The 17,503-nt window shown below is 47.0% G+C and overlaps 1 protein-coding gene across 14 annotated transcripts in view; it reads right to left on the reverse strand.

Moving 5' to 3' along the window:
* Positions 1-17,503, reverse strand: part of mask (multiple ankyrin repeats single KH domain) — a 214,186-nt gene that overhangs the window by 85,496 nt on the left and 111,187 nt on the right. For all 14 annotated transcript variants that reach the window (XM_075684659.1, XM_075684624.1, XM_075684584.1 and 11 more), the window contains 2 exons: positions 4,589-5,192; positions 708-1,094 (listed from right to left, as the gene is read on the reverse strand). In XM_075684659.1, coding sequence (XP_075540774.1) covers positions 708-1,094; positions 4,589-5,192 — 991 coding nt within the window. The remainder of the gene's footprint in view (positions 1-707; positions 1,095-4,588; positions 5,193-17,503) is intronic.

Genomic DNA, 17,503 nt, shown 5'->3' on the forward strand with positions numbered 1-17,503 from the left:
TTTCAGTCACGTTTGCATGACAAATTTTCAGATGTCCATACAGCAATGTGTTGATTGTATCCTCTGACGTTTCTCCAAGATGTTTGTTGCAGCAGGTTGTGTGACAGCACGTGCTAAAAGCCGAAGCACAAGGATTAAAACTGTAAACGAGTATCTCCGAGTGGCCAGCAAATGCTCTGACTGAAATTGGCTTAGATGATGCCAAGTGAGATAATTTCACAGCCATCCCAAAGGAAGATATAGTTTTAAACCAGCTGGATGAGGCATTCACCAAGGTTAATCGTCGCGCTAGTTGGTACTGCAATATTAAGGTATTTTTCACCAGATTAGACGTATTAGTGCTATGTGTGTCCACGTTCTCGTCCCTGTCTAATAAACTGAAAACAAAAAAAACCTCAACGATGGATTTGCTAAAATTTACTCAAGCAACAAATCATGCCTGTTCTGTGGCACAAAGTTCCAGCCTGTGGGAAGCACATGGCTGCTTGAGTAAAACCCAAACCTTCACAGTCACTTGCACTACATGTTCGCGATCGAGTTTGTCTAGAACCAGAGCCTGCCTTCTGTGCTAGCCCCATAGACAGCATACCCAATGAGCCCTCAGCACACCAATGCACCGCCCATAAGGCACTGTAACAGAGGAAGGACCCCACAAATTTGAAACTATTTTAGCAAAAATACAACAAAAAGAGGATGGAAGCACCCACCGGATCAAGATGGTGCGCTCTCCCTGGCCCTTGTGCTTCTCCACTTCGATGTGGGCTCCTGAGGCCTCACGGATGGCGTTAATGTTGCAGCCACAGCGCCCAATCACCCTGCTTATAGCCGTTGAGGGCACCGTCACCTTCTTGGAACGGCGTACCACTTCCTTCCAACCTTCCTCACCCCGATGGTGACTCTTGGAGGAGCCCGATGTCACACTGGCACCCGAAGACACAGGCGTGATGGCGGAAGACGATGTGTTCAAGCTGGTGCTGCCAGCTGAGCCACTTTTCTTGGGCGAGGAGGCCACGCTGGGGGAGGGTCGGCCCGCCCCACCAGGACTGCGGGGCCCACCACACGAGTCCATTACATCCAGGGCGAGCTCACCTAGCCTGCAGGGAATGCGTGCACCATGAAAGGTCAAAAGCCTGCCAAAAAGTGTGTTCCAGTCAACCAAAGGAGCGGGGAGTAAACTGGTGCAACAAGAATGTCCTACTCATTTTTTATTTATGCTTCATTGTTTCTGGCCCAGCCATTCTGTTGCAAAGGCACAAGAAAATGTGAAATATGCCTGCCATTTTTACACTAAAGCAGATGTGTAGCCTGTAGTTGAAGAGCTGGTGATTACATCAGCAACAGTGAACTGTTAGAAGGAAGACGCAGTGTAAATCCACCAGCATTGCCTTGTCAGCAAGGACTTCGGAAGGGCTTGTCCTGTATCACAGAGTTAACTGAATTCTTGCATGAACTTGCTTCCGCTTTAGATAAATAACTATTGAATGCATCTTTCTGCACTTCAGAAAGACTTTTGATGTGGTATTGCATTCCTTACTCACAGAAAAAATGATCATGTACAATGTCCATCCTCAGATTGTCTTTTGGGTCACAGACTACCTTACATTATGACGACAGTGGTTATAAATGGAGTTGAGTCAAGTTTCCAAAAAAGTTACCCCTGGGGTGCCTCAGGGTTTCATTATGGGGCTCCTCTTGTTCTTATAATGATGTCTGCATTTTGTATAGAACAATTACTAAAACGGATTATGCTGAAATCCTTCACAAGGACCTCGATCAAGTCAATCAATGGTGTAATCAATGGCATATACAATTAAATCAAACTAAAACAGTTCATATGATGCTTACTCACAAAAAGAACCCCTTCAATTCTTCTTACAGTGTTAACAATGACCTAATACCTAAAGTCAGAGTTTAAATATTTATAGATATATTCTACAGCCAAATTATCATGGTAGCGACAAATTGACAAGGTTGCAGCTAAGCCAAGAAAAATGTGTTTTCTCAGTCGTAACCCTTAAATATTGAGCCAACCTACACGAGAGTTACTTCATAAACGATTTGATAGATCAATTGTTGAATATGCGTGTGTATTATGGGACCCCCCCACTGCCCGTGACTTAGAGAAGCTTCAGCGAATACAGAATTTAGCTGCTCAGTTACGTTTCAATATGTTGTAAATTTTAGTGCGACAAATGTTAAGAAAGAACTGAAGTGGGAGACTTTTGAGAGTCGGCAAAAAAGGACTCGAACTTTTCCGCAGCATCTATCATGGCACCGTCGGTATACAAAGGGATATATATATATATATATATATATATATCCATTACATCCAGGGCGAGCTCACCTAGCCTGCCAAAAAGTGTGTTCCAGTCAACCAAAGGAGCAGGGAGTAAACTGGTGCAACAAGAATGTCCTACTCATTTTTTATTTATGCTTCATTGTTTCTGGCCCAGCCATATATATATATATATATATATTGCAACACCATTACTGGTCACTACAGGTTGACCCCTCGCTCAAAGTTCAAGGACCTGCCTGCAAGTCAGATTTGGTCAAGATAGTGCTCGATGCCGCCCAGGCGAGCATTTCACGTCGTTTACACTGCAAAATCATATACGCTGCAAAGTGACCGCCGAGCGCGCCGCTGATGGGTCGCTTCGGCTGACGCTGTAACGGACTTGGTCACTGCGAGCGTTCCCCAACATCTGTACATTGTTTGTCCGGGTCTAAAGGACCAACCGAAATGATAACGCAACACGAACAGAGCAAACGGCAACATCAGCAGCACGTATTTCGTAAAGCGAATAACGGGCCGAATTGCCACCGACAGGCACGCAGATCCTGTTGGAGACGCAGCTTCGAATTTCACCCAACTTCAACAGCTGTCAATCTAACCCGCGCATGTGATCTCGGGGACCGACCACATGATCCAGCCGTATTGACACACTACAGGCAAGCATTCCGCGATGGCTTTGCGGGCCGTTGTAAGCAGTGTGCCGTGAATGTTCATCACGGCACACTGCTACTCCTAGTCTAATCTAGTAATCATTAGTCCTAATCAGCGTTGCTTCAGGGGGCGTCAGCGATTAAAGTTATGGTTTCGTGCCAAATCGACGCAGACCTATTCACAGCAGCCGTGCGACACTCGGAAAGTCGACAAACTGCCTCGCAAACGAAAGCTAGTGAGCGGGGCAGCAACAAAGTTGTTCACGACTGCCACATTTGCGACACGGAACGGCGGTCTCGTTACTGACACCGGCCGTAGACGCAAATCAGTCTTTTTGTAGTTTCGAGCAGCTCACCACAAAACTAGCTTTGCACTTACAAGGCGGACCTGAAAGTGTCATGACCTGATTGCATACATTGGCGCGGACGGCGGATAAACAGGTATAGTAGATTGCAGAATCTTTGGCAGGTGGCAAATCGGGCCGAACCTTACAATGCAATAGCAGGGACAGTTTCTCGGTGCCAGCAACGCGAGTCACGTAAGGCCAATCTGTCGCACAGATTAGCCTTACGTTAACCCAGCTGCCGTAAAGTTGTGATAGCCCTTCGGCATTTTAAAGAAAAACTGCAAAAGAAAACTTTCTATGCAATAAATATGATTGCTGCAAAACAGAGGTCCACTATTAAACAGAACCTCATTAGTATTCAGTACAACAGAGAGTCACTAATTCATTAGTTAAAGAGGGGAAAAAAGCACTTCATTCGATTCAACAGCTATTCTATTCATAAAAAAAAAATAACTTTCCAGATCTTCATATACTAGAACTGAGCTGTAATCAGTGCTGGCATACTAATTTGGTGTTCCCTTTAATAACAGTAGACGGAGCTGTATGCCTTGATTTCTATTTACCCATGTGATTAATAGCTTGCTAGATTCCTATTATGCAATGCTAAGAGACTATTGAGCATTTGCAGCACCACATTTTCTTGGGAAAGAGCTTTCAGAAACGTTTTCCAATATTTGATTCGATATTCAGCATTTCTTCCATGATTCGATTCATAATATACTATTTGGCATTCGCACACCCCCTACTAAAAGCTATTCATGACTGGAATAGATTGCCTTCCGATGTCGTCAGTGTTGTCTAGTGATGTTTTCTTTGCACTATCGAAGTGAGTGCACATTCTTGGTCTTATTTTGACTACCTCAAGTTCATGTTTCAGCTGGTGTTGCTTTTGTAGTCCATATTAATTGATTCCTACACTTTAACAATGTTCATATGTATTTTGCAAGAAGTTGTGCTAATATTACATATCACTTTACTTACTGTATTGGTAGCCTACATTAAGTACCACTTTTTAGCATTGTTGATATGTATTGCAAAAGTATTGCAAAAGAAGTTCTGGTGATATCTTTGTTTTGTGAATTGTTTTCCAAACTTGCTTCATCAATACTATAAGCAGAAAAAAAACTAAGGAAGAAATATAGTCTGGTATATCTGCAAATATGTTGTAGGCAGATCCATTGTAACAGCCAGGAACTGTTTTGCGTGAAGCAGCAGCCAACATGGCCCTGCAGCTGACCAAGCTCACGCCTGTGGTATCCTGCAGGTCCTGTAAAGCCACCACATGAATTACTTACGTGCTGGTCTTGGAGGAGCCATCAGTGACTGCATGGTGAGCCTGTCCCCGGTGCTTGGTCCCCTTCACCACGGTCGAGAAGTCCTCACCATCAGCAAGCCCATTCACCATGACCTCGCCACTTCGCTGCTTGCCTGCCATAGCTGCTTGGCGATGCGACTGAACTACTGAGGGTGGCCCCAACCCCAGAGATGATCGAGTCACCGAAGATGCTGGCTGCTGCAGTAGAGCTTGGGTTGTCTGAGCAATTTTCCCCTGCTTGCTGCTGCCTCCAATTTTGCTGGGTGCCACAGGCGATGGAGACGCGGCGTGGTTCAACCGGGGTGGTGTCAACTCGGAAGGGCGTTCCGTGGTGGAGGTTCCTGCCTGTTTCTTCTTGCGTGAATTTTTGCTGCTACCCTCCATAGCTACAGACGAAGGGGCAGTGGTCTTGGGAGGAGAGGAGGAAGGGCTATTCGATAACTCATGGCTGCCACTGGGTGGTGCATCGTCAGAGGTGTCTTTTAAGCGGACCTTGCTAGGCATGGAAGAGGAAGAGACTGCTGCTCCGTTAGGCTTGGGTCGACCAGGTGCATTGGGTGGCCCACCACCACGATCAGAGGAACCTGTACAGTAATTGACACACAACAGTGACATTGACACACAATAGTGACAAACAACATGCAGGGTTTGCATCCCTAACAAACAACAAAATAAAACATGTTCAGGCTAACATACAAAAGAGCATGATTACCTGTAACATCCTGAATGACAAAAAGTCAACAAAACCAAAAGGGCTCTAAAGACTCCATGTACATGAGCAAAGCACATAACCGGCCACGTTTCTTTGCTCTACATTAACTTTGTGTCTCCTGTACAACTTGTTCACATTTGCTTGGAGACATTTTTTTCCCTCTCCGAGAAACATGCTAGGATGCAAGGCTGTGATGCTCGCTGAAAGAAGCTTGGACAAAGCAAGCACAGGCACTGCCTAGGCCCACTTGGTTACCAGTCGTTACCTGTATCTGCTAGTGTTACAAGGTGGCCTGATGTTTGTCGCCGTTGCACACAAAATGGCTTTCGTGCGGTTTGGGCTTAGGACGGGTTGCTTGGAAGCTACAAAAAAAAAGACCGTCGTGAGCCTACAACCGGAAACAAGGAGCCACCGTATGGTATTTCACAAAAATGGTGGCCGTGAATAGGCAACGGTCACCCCGTGCACTCGCTTCCGTTGGCGAGGTGGTTTGTCGGCTTTCAGAGGCTAGTGTGACTGCTGTGTATAGATCACGGTTAATTCAGTAACCATAATTTTAGTCACCGACACCCGACTACGCAGCTGCGTCGGCCTAACGTGCCGCAAACCATAGCGGGAAGTTTGTTGCTAATGTTTCGACGGATGGCTCATCAGTGATCGGTCGCGAGATCACGTGAATGGGTGCGATTGACAGTCGTTGAACCATGGTTCAGGTCTGCAGTCGACTGGCCTGCAACTACAGCATGCATCAGTGCAAGAGTTGGTCTGTGTGCTCACATGTAGTTAGAAAGCAACGAAATGCGTGAATTTGTGTGCATAAACACTGAAATCGTGTACTCTATGCAATCAGCATGCCTTCCAGTGTCTAATTGGCCCAATCTTCACATATGCTTTGGTGCTTTCTACACACGCCGGGTTTGTTGTTCGCTCTTCTCGCGTAGCCTTAATAGTTTTGAGCGGTGCGGTCGACCTGGTCGAACCTTGTACAGACAGATTGCGCGCCGTGGGAATGCTGCGCGTATCAAGGCACTGACCACAGCTGTGTCATTCACCGAAAGTACCGACATTCGGTGTCGCACGGCAAACTTTCAATCGCGATCAAGCCTGATCCAGGTCAAATTTTTTGGTTGCGATTGGTTCCTTTGCGCAAGCTGCACGAGGGAGCCAATCATGGTCGAGAAAGTGGTCACGACTCCGGTACTGGATACTAGATCTTGCGAGTCGAATTATTCTAAGATTCACTATTTGATTCGAAATCAAACATACGGGTATTTGCAAACCCTGAATTATTTTCTTTATCAAGCCAATGTTCCTGCGGCTCATGTGTTCTGAAGTGTTGAATTACTTTTACAATAGGTGGTGTCCAAATCTACGCTACAGCCAAGCAACAAAAACCAATGCTTTTTCATGCTCCAGCCAAGCCAAGTGGTCAGATATGCTAGTAGTGGTATTCGTGCAAATGTGAATGAAAGCGTGATTGTAACAATGCTTTACCTGTAGGAGCAGGGGTAATACACACTCTTGAAAAGTTTGCATCCTTTGGGAGTTATCTTGTCCTAAAACGATAATCGCTATATGCATTGCTTGCATTTTCGTTCTTGAAAACTCAGCACTAGCAAGTTTCCTGTTGATAATGCTATGTCACGCTGATAACGCACATGTCATTCCGTGACCTGGTAGTACCGGGCTCGCAGCGTTAAAGAAAGGAAATGCGGGCAGGACAGATGACGCTTATGGTTGCGGGACAAGATACGACCCAAAGCGTGCTCCCATACCGTCTAACCAACCACCGCCTCTTTTTTTAGATTTCTTTGCGAACCACCCCGAACTTTCCTGAACGTGGCTGCTGCCCACTGGATGGATGGATGGGTGGATGGATGGATGGGTGGGTGGGTGGGTGGATGGATGGATGGATGTTATGAGCATCCCCTTTGGAACGGGGCGGGAGGTGTCTCCGCCAAGCTCTTGTTATTTTATTGCCTAATGACCTACCGATGTGAAGAAAAAAAAAATGATTAATTCCCGTAACCAAAGTTTCTGAACCCCTACTGTGAACTTTGTTTTTGTACGCCTCCGTTGTTTGTCGTTTCCCTACTTTTCTTCCACAAATCTTCCAATCGCCTCTTACAAATCACTATTGCGGACATGTTTACCTTCCCCCTGCTCTCACAACCAACGGCTTCAAGGAGGCCAGCGATTCCTAAATCGACCGCTAGGCAGATATCTTCACATTCTAATACAACATGCTCCATTGTTTCCCTAGCTTTACCGCAGCAAGTACATGCTTCTTCCTTCTTATACCTCGCTTTATAAGTGCATGTTCTAAGGCATCCTGATCTCACTTCAAAAGGTAATGAGCTTCCCTTTGAGTTATCAAATTATATTTTCCCTGATTTCATTTTTTCCACTACTGCTCGTGCATTATTGCCACCTAGCGGTGACTAGTAACATATTTTGTACATATTAATGGAGGGTGAAATTTCAATCTTGCGTTGATTTTAGCGACCAATCAGACACTCTGTTTGGCTATTTCTACCCGCTTAATCTATTTTGCCTCCACTGTCCCTAAACCCCAATGCTTTGAAAAGATCTGCCCTGTTGCTCTGAAATGTAGGATGAAGTCCTTTACAGAAAAGTATCAGGTGTTCAGCTGCTTCCACCTCCTCTCCACACGCACCGCATAACGTGTATATCCCTTGGTACTTGACTCGGTACATCTTACTTAGTTCACAATACTCCCATCCTGGCTTCAAACAACAAAGAGCCTCCTCTGCGGAATGGCGGCACCATCTAGGAGCAATGGCTCATACTAGTTCGCCCGCAGCAGCTGAAGGTAAAGGGGGGAAGCCGGCCTGCGCATGTGGGTCATTGGCGGCTAGTGGAGAGGACGAGGAGGCCTCGACACAGGAAGCCGCAATGAGATGGGTGAGTGCACCGGAAGAGATGGCGCCACGTTTAGCATGCGTTTCGCCACCCGCCAGCCGCTTGGACGGTCACATTTCTTGGCCTCCAAGGGGAAGCTGGGAAGGCTGGGCACCGTAAATAAATGGAGCACGAAGCCAGCTTGCCTGTTTCAACCGTATAACGCTGGTTGCGTTCAAAGGTGTGTAGCATTGCAGAGCTTGTCATTTGAGGCATCCTTGGGCCAGTTGAGAAAGTGCACATAAGCACTGCCTAGTATGCTTCGCTGTTTATATATTTTAGTTGTGGTGGTGGCATGGTCGAAGCAAGGCTTGCTTTTGATTGGGAGGCTCATGGGAGCTCCCGAGTTTCCTGCCTCTCGGATGTGAAACTGTGACAGGACCAAGCGTGCACTCCTCAAGCAAGTGGGGAAACCCAAGACTATTATTGGCTGCTGCTTGTGCTCATGTGGTGATCGCTAATGGCCACTTTGCACATTGTCTGCTGCTGCTGTTTGCTTGCTTCATTACTGCCAGTCTTTGCATGCTCTGCTACACTTTTCGTAATTTTTGTGATCGCTCAATGAACTGTCTTGTCAAGTTTTCGCAACCTTTACAGCGCCCGTGCTTTTTTTCTTCAACAGTTCCCATGTTCACTGCCAGATTGTGCATGACTGGATACATTGCGTGGAACAAAGTTCAAGATGCTAAAGCGCTCCATTAAGCTTGCTTGTTTGTATGGAGAAGTGCACAGCCAACAATGACTGCCATCAACACTTCTAACGTCATAGCTTCTGCTCCAGCAGTACAACAATTGTGTCAATGCTTTCAGCAATGTATCTTCTGCTCCATCGGTACGAGAATACGTCGTTTCAAGTGCACCTGCTGTCTCGAGCGCACCAATCTACCTTTTTACCAGTTCACAGAAACCCTGCAGAAGCACACTGACACTTTAATACTTAAAGGGACCCTGAAACGCTTTTGACGATTTTCTACAAACGTACTGAGTCGTTAGAGTAGGTCCTTCTGATCATTAATTGACACATCTAAGTGCTCTGCGTAAAGCGTGTAATTTATTATAAGGTTTTAAAAATGCACATCGCTGCCGATCGCAGCGCACTGCTCGGCGGAATTTTAAGCCGCCCCTACCCATATGACCGAAATCACCCACACGACGTCAGTGGGGCGAGCTATCCGATTGGCTGACAAGGGCGCGTGATCGATAATTTTTCCAACTTTATGGTAAACAAATAATCTTTGTAATAGTTGGAATGTTAGTTAATTTGTTTTTATGAAAAGAAAGTAACATAAAGAGAATGCACAAGAACAATTTTTCAGTACATTAAGCACTTCCGGCACACAGCAAGTGTCGTCTGCTTGTGTTACAACGTACTCCATTTTGACGAGAGCTCCGCGGTCACAGTTGGTCTCAGTCTTTTCGCGAGCACTATGATTCGACTTTGTTGCCTTGTGGACTGCAAACGTAGCGACTGGCAATATGTTAAGCTGCGACATCGTGTCCCTCTGCAAGGCAGCGTACGAGCGAACTGGCTGCTGCGTATCGGACTACCGCTATCCGATCGGCGCCAGGATTTGCGCCTTTGTGGCCGTCACTTTACACCGGAAGATTACTAACGCAACAGCGTTTCGCGAGTCCCGTATTAGGGCAAACGTAAGCGCAAGGGGACAGGGTCTGGCCGCTTGACTGTGCCGTAACGGGATGAGCCGAGATGAGCAGAAGGGCAAATGTGAATGGTCTGCACGGTGCAGCCACCTGGTGGCATAGAGCGCAACCATACACAGTAGCAGCAACGAAGCGTATTCTTTGCTGCTGGTGCGTATTTTTCGCAGGAGTGTAATCATCGACACGTTGTTTTTATAAATGTTTAAAATGTTTTACACTTGGTTAGAGCAATATTAGCGCTTTGTTTGGCTGGTTAAGCGCTGCGCCAACAAGTGTCTGGACCGTGTAGACCGATCAGGCCGCTCACGTACGTCTACGCCAAAGTTCCTTCATCAGCTTGAGTTTATGCCTCCAATGATTTGCCGAAATGACCAGCTTGCCTGTGGTTAACGGAATACCAGACACGTTCGGCGCTACGACAGAATGCTCGCAACGCACGCTGCTTCGATAGCTCTCGCTTGGGGTCGACAGCCAAGCGGCTAGCGGAGAGGTCTCGCGCGGGCGGGGGCGGGCTCCAAAACAAACGGAAGTGGACGATGTGACGTCGCATCGTGACGCAGGACCAGTGAAGGCGGAGCGTAGCCCCGCTCGCTCGGCGAACGAGTTGAGGAGGAAAAGCGTGGATGGGGAGGAGGGTAACTTCTAATCGCTTGTAGCTCCATTAATACGTAACGCTTCACTCAAATTGTGGTGCGAATGTTCTACTTAAGCTGTACCCCACGAGTCTACAAAATTTGTCCGAACCGTTTCAGGGGCCCTTTAAGGTGACGAAACTAGCTCACTACCTCCCGCACTACATTGCCATGCACTGCCTTCGGTGAGCTCCTCGAGGACCAATTGTTCACCCAGTGCCAACACCTTACACACCCCCATGGGGCAACACATACTCTTACAGTTAGGATATTCCATCCTGTCCAACCCATAGACCATAAAAGCTCCGTACCAGCTTGGATAGCAACAGCACTGAAGGTTCATCCTACACCACGAAACATGCACCCCAAACACAATGGTGGGTGCTGCCAGGCTCCGGCAAGGCACTTGATGCATGGCACCATCAGCGAGATGTGCATTCTGTACACGAACACCGTTCGGGGCCCTCTAGGGCGCAGTGCAGTGGTGGTTGACAGCATTCACACCCTTGCAACAGCTGCCTCCATATGCAAGCTGTGCACAGGGAGATCCTTGGGGCGTCTTCTTGGCAGGACATGACATTCCAACAGTGGCATACCCCATCTTCCACCAGGTCTCCTGTACCGCCACATTCGGCCAATACCACTTGCACTTGCTCTGGAGCCTGGTCACACCTCATGGCAGGGCATTGAAAACACTAATGCAGCCGCTTGAGAACTTACCCTTAGAACAGCGCCTGTACAACGAGGTGACGAAGCGAGACTGAGAGAAACTCTTACTATCATACTGCAACATTGTTCGCTACTACACACAATCATGCATTCTCTTTCCCCTGCCTCAGCCACTGTTCTACAAGAAAGGTGCCGAGGCAGCCACAAACACTGACCTTTTCTAATTTAAACTTTCCTCCTTATCTGCCCAACACAATACCCAGATCTACACCCGGACATCTACACCCGGCTGCAACACCACCCTCACAATGTATCACGTCATGGTGGAATGCACCGTTATCTGCCCCCCCATCCCTCCCCCTCACTCGTTCCTTCATCCCCTCTGCACTGGCGAGCAGTGAGACAATGGGCCTCCGAGGTCCACTGGGCCCTGCGAGCACAGGGCAACACAGGAATCCTGGGAGCTGTGGACTAGGGGCCTCCCCCACTATCCTCAGACTTGTCAATAAAGATGTTTATCTCTCTCTCGCGTCTGCCCCACAGAGTGGGAACATGTCATCCAATGTTCCCTTGGAAATGAATTTCCTGACTCGCGTGGGGCCATTTTAGACCAGAAAATGTGCACACAACTTTCGAGGACAGTTTTGCCGAAATTGTTTTTGCGTGGTGTGGCTGTTCGTTCCAGCAAAAGCTCGAGAAATGGTAATTGAATTTCAATCAGGTACTTTTTTAATGCTGTTCAGGTGAAACTAGATTTAACGAAATGATAACCACACTTGAATTATTTCGTTAAATTGAGAAAGGAACTTTTCAGGCCTTCAAAATCTAGAATTGTAACGTAGCAACACACAAAAGCTACCGCAGAACCTTATTCACTGCTAATCCAGCCATCTGTCGCATAAACCATGAAATAACGAAAGCAACCACCGCCGCCCCTACCGAGGCGGCGTTGAGTCCACTGTTCAGCACATGGGTACGGTGTGCAGCCTTGTCAAAATAAAGCTTTGGCCATGACCATGGTGCCTGCATGTTTTAACGCTATCGCTTTGGAGGAAAACCTGTCTGTGTCAAAATTAGAAAGTAAGCGCCACTTTTTTTTTTTTTCACTCATTTATTTAAGGAAAAACTTTGTTAAATTGAGTTCGGCCTGATTTGTTTCGCCAATTCGGATTGATGACAAAATTGAACCCTATGGGTAACTGCCGGGGAAAAGAAATTTCTTTGTTAGATTGGGAAGTTCATACAGGCAAGCCTCGGAACACCCTAAATAATTCAATGTAAAAGCTATATTGCAGCCAGTTTGAGTATGGTTTCCCAGAAGATGACTGTAATGTCATGATGCAGATGGTGGCCACGTGAAAGCAGGGCATCGCAACATTTTGGCCCTCACTCCGGCTCACTTGCTCGCCTCTTATGCTGCAACTCATTGCGAGGCCCGATGTAGCAGCATAGGAAACTGAACAAGTCACAGCGAGTACCACAACGTCGCAATGTCCTGCTCTCACATGACCACCTTCTGCATCATGACATTGCAACAGTCACCTTCTAGGAAACAAAATCAAAACTGGCTCTATAAAGGCTATTATATCAAATTATTGAGGGTACTCTGAAGTTTTTCTGTACTTTTTCTATAGTTTTGAGGACCCAGACATTAATTTAACAAAAGAAATTGGCAGTCAGTACTTCTTCATGTACCAACAGAGTCTTGAGATATTTCTTTGGCTGCTGGTAAAAATATTTGCCGCTCGGATTTAGTTGGTGCCAGCTTAGAGCACAAATCAAAACGTGGTCTAAAATAAACACTACTTTTCTTTCACAAATGCCAAAAGTCTTACAAAATATTTTTGGGGTTTCAAGTGCCAAAACTACGCCCCGATAATGAGGCACGCTGTACTGGGGCACTCTGGAATAATTTGAACCACCTGAGGTTCTTTAACGTGCCCCTAAATCCATACTCCATCTCACAGATTGTTTGCAGCACTGCCAAACGTACGAAGCATACACAGGCAATATCCTTGCACAGTGGAATACAGTCTAGCCCGGTTATAACGAAGTCGGCGGGAATCGGAAATCACTTCGCTATATTCGCCATTTAATAATATGTGGACTATGAAAAAAACATGCAAACATGGGCATACCGATTTATTGCCACCGAAAGAAGTGGTCCTGCGTCCCCTGAACATGTTTCGCGAGTGCGGACTTCAGGATTGCGGCTTCCATGCCATCCAACTGTGAACCAAAGATCTGGTCGAACTCCGGACTCCCGAGGTACATCCGTAGCGTGTCAACAGCTGCAATGGCCGCTGCGGAGGTGACAGGCTTAGGGGCACAACTAGCATCGTCGCATTCGCTGTCGGAGGTGCTATCCGCCAAGGTCTCGTCCATGACACTCCTGGCAACTTCTTTAGTCGTGAAGTCCTCGGTGGCAACAAGGTCTTCGTCGGCGAAAATGAAGTCCATGTGGCTTAGACCCGCAGGCACAAGGTTCAAGTCGCTAGTGGAATCCCAAAGCTGCTCCAAGCAGGCCGTTGCAGCGGCAGCATCAGCGGTTGCAGTGACGTCAATCGTGGTAGCTTTGTCCCCAGCAGGCGCCGCCTCCGCGCTGCTGCTTCGGGAGAAGCCGGCTTTCTCGAAGCAGTGGGCGATGTTCAGGTGCTTCACATTCCTCCAGGCTCCACTTTCGAAGAAAATCGCCTTTACCAAAGGCACCTTCATGCCGGCCACGTTGTCGGCAGTCAGGAGACGCTCGATCACTCGGCGCTGGTAGTGGACCTTAAAGCTGGCAATAACCCCCTGGTCCATGGGCTGCAGCTTGGCAGTAGTGTTTGGGGGCAGGAACAAAACCTCTACAGCGCTCAAGTGTGCGTTGACGTGATGCACACTGCAGTTGTCAAGCAACATCAGCACCTTGCGCTTCTTTCGGACCATCTCCTTGTCGAAGTCAGCGAGCCACTTGCCAAAAATGTCTCGCGTCATCCATGCCTTCTTATTGTTCACATACATCACTGGCAAAGACAGCACCTTGGCAAAACTCTGTCCTAATAAACAGCATACAACGATCCACGAAAACAATGAAAATGAGCCGCGCTTCCAACACACACAATGCTGCCGCGCTTTCTCCCTGCCTTGCGCACCGCGGCATCGACATAAAACAAAGCGCGCGCTGTCACACCTCCTGCAGACTGCAGTCCAGCTGTGGCGCCCACTGCCTGGGAGAAATAGAGAACCGCGATTGGCCAAGACGGCCGCTCTCCGCGACGTCACAAAAAAAAAAAAAAAAAAAAAGATCGTCTCTCTTCTTTTTCCCTTTTGCCCCTGCGCGGCGTGCTCTACCGCTATACGCCGTGACACCGTTCAAGGACAGCGCAACACGAGACCGGCGTGCCATGCGATGCAGTGAAGCAACCTTTCGCTGCGCGGGCGAGCAGGCGACGCCACGAAAGGACGCCGTCAGCCAAATTTTGCTCTTATTTTCGCGGGAAAAATCTCCTCAAGGACGCGAAAATGTCTTGATTGACATTTTTTTCAGTTGGTATTAAATCTCTTCGTTATATCCGCTGACGCGCTCCGATTTACTTCCTTAAAACCAGACCCAAAATGTATTGAAAATGCAAAAATGGGAATGGGAAATTGAAATCCGTTCGTTATAACCACTATTTCGCTATAAGTGGCTTCATTATAACCGGGCTAGACTGTATAGTTCTGGGTGTACCTGTCTGATTAGTAGCATGATTAGAGTTTGATTTTTGCTTGGTACATGATATGTTACAGCGATACGTGACGTGACCATGCACATTGTATCCTGCTAATTACTGCACTGGTTACCGCCAGTAACCATAATAGCCAGCAACCATTACACAGCAACATGGCAGCACAGACTGCCCACTTCGATCCAAATTGACATTTGCTACTAGCTCTCTGTCCTGACAGCAAGAAATAAGTCGTAAATTCATCATCGTTTAGTTTCACTTCATGCTGAGGGCCAAGCCCCAGGCAAGTTTTGTCGTAATTACTTAGATCAGCTGTTTGTATTGATGCTGCTAAGACTGGAATGTGGCACTGGGCCGTAAAAGTAGTTTGATTTTCAGTTAGCAGATGGCACCGAAGCATAAGCACTGGTGATGTGTTGACAAGGCAGAACACTATTAAGTACGCTCTTAGAAAGGAGTGTTCCGCTCAAACTTTCAGGCAGTGTTCGATGCGTCCATTTGCAGGACCTTACCGTAGTAGATTTTGCTCCCTTCAAAAATTTGTCGGAGTAGCTTTGCTCAAAACATGGTCCAGACTGACGGCCCTTCACTAGCAGCAGGTGTTGGAGTGTTGTGTTGCACATTGATGAGCGGAACTCAGTCTTAGTTTTTCGCGCTGTGCTAAAAATCCTCTCACACTCTGCGTTGCTATGCTGTACTACGAGTAAATCCAGCATCGCCTTAGCAACTCAGTGAAACATGTTTTCCATCAGTGTTTTTCATTTTTACAACCATAGACCACTGCATGTCCCACCTTTTTTCATTCAGAATGTCCTCTGGAAGACTGTATGCCTGTAGTGTGGCAAACTCAGATTCGAGAGCATCTAAAGCATCTTCAGAAGATTCATGGGAATCTCGGGGCAGCAACTGAGGGAAACTCTGAATAAAGAAACGAAGACTCGAGAGCAATGCCTGTGAAATAAATTTCATGTTGGCCACCTCCGCATTCTTCCTAGTTGCGTTTCAGAGTTGCATCCACATCGACAGCGCTTTTCCTCGTCGCATCTCAGTAATATTTTCCGTAGAAGAGGCCCAACGTAGTCGCTGACACTAAGGGGTAGGTTGTGTTCGACGAGGAATCCCGTAAACAGGCACTCCACACGTATGACACTGTCGTCGCACTTGTTCCGGAGAAAGTTCACTATGTTGCCTTGCTCCTCAGGGGTGCGAACATAGCTTTGATGCTTTGCCATGAAAACGTGCAGTTTGAAGTCGCTGTTGACACTGCGAGACACGCTGACATCGCATCCAAACGTTGCACAAAATGCAAAATGTTCTCCTTTTCTTGACATCCAAAAGCATGGAAATTCTGAAGTATAAGTTCGCAAAAACTTCTGCAAATACCGTTTCTTGGGTTTTGATAGCGTCATGGCATCAAGCACACGAGGATTCTAACTTTACACAGTGCACCGCACACAGACGGCCTAGCCAACACTAATCACACACACAAGCAGCAGCAACAAGATGCACCATGGAGGAAGGCATGCATGAAATGCAAGAACTACATTGGCGCTGGCTTTGGTAGTCTTACTAGGCACTGCAGTCGGCTGCTTAGTCAATGATACCGACGGTGCTAGTGCTGCCGTTGCTGGCGATTCTGACGATCACGATGTGGCTGTAGATTGCACAGTGGAGGTTTCGCAAAGACCATTATTGTGCGAACAGAGACCCCTTTTCAGGAGATAAAAGATAGTGATCGTAGAATCGGAAAGTTCAGTAAAAAATCTGAAAACCCGGGCTAATCGGGAGGGTTGGCAGGTATGACATTGCAACCATCTATGTAGAATCCAATTTCCAATGCTACAGTCATATAGGCGAGCTTCTACATTACGGCCACAAATTTTCACTGCAATCGCCATAAAGGGCAGTTTCTACCTTGCGCCCATGCTTCAAGAGTTCGATTTGCACTACAATCACCATACACAGCAGTTTATACATCTCGTGAAGGCACACAGAGTTCCATTTACACTAGTCACCCGAACTGGACACTTTTTACATTGCGTAAACACATGCAGATTTAATTTTACGCCTCAATCGCAATAGAGCGGAGTTTCTACATTGCATCGAATGCGCAATGTAGAAAGCAGAGCGCGCAGCAGACGAGACACTCCAGCTAACACAGTAGCAGACTGTCACTGCAAGCGCTCCCAGATGTCGGCCCTAAGCCCGAATGCCCCAATTCACAGAATAGCACTGCCTCTGTCGGTATAAGGTTTGTCTTAGTCAACAGGACTTAATGATAATGAAGTAAAATTATATGAAATAATAATGCAATGCAGGTAGAGGAAACAGCAACCAAAGCAGTGCAAATTTTGTAAAGTGCAAAAGCATGTGTGGAGATCATACCAATCAGCTGCCAATAGGCACACAGATCATGTTGGATACGTGACAACGAAGTTCCCGCTGCTTCAGTAGCCTTTAATCTAACCTGCATGCTTTATCTCGGTACCGATTAATAGTGAACCATCCATACGAATATATTAGCGGCTAGCATTCCACGACGCTCTGGGGCCTGTTACCATATTAGCCAGCAGTGAAATTTAGTCACG

The sequence above is a fragment of the Dermacentor variabilis genome, chromosome 1 (assembly GCF_050947875.1).
Source record: "Dermacentor variabilis isolate Ectoservices chromosome 1, ASM5094787v1, whole genome shotgun sequence".
Lineage (NCBI taxonomy): Eukaryota > Metazoa > Arthropoda > Arachnida > Ixodida > Ixodidae > Dermacentor > Dermacentor variabilis.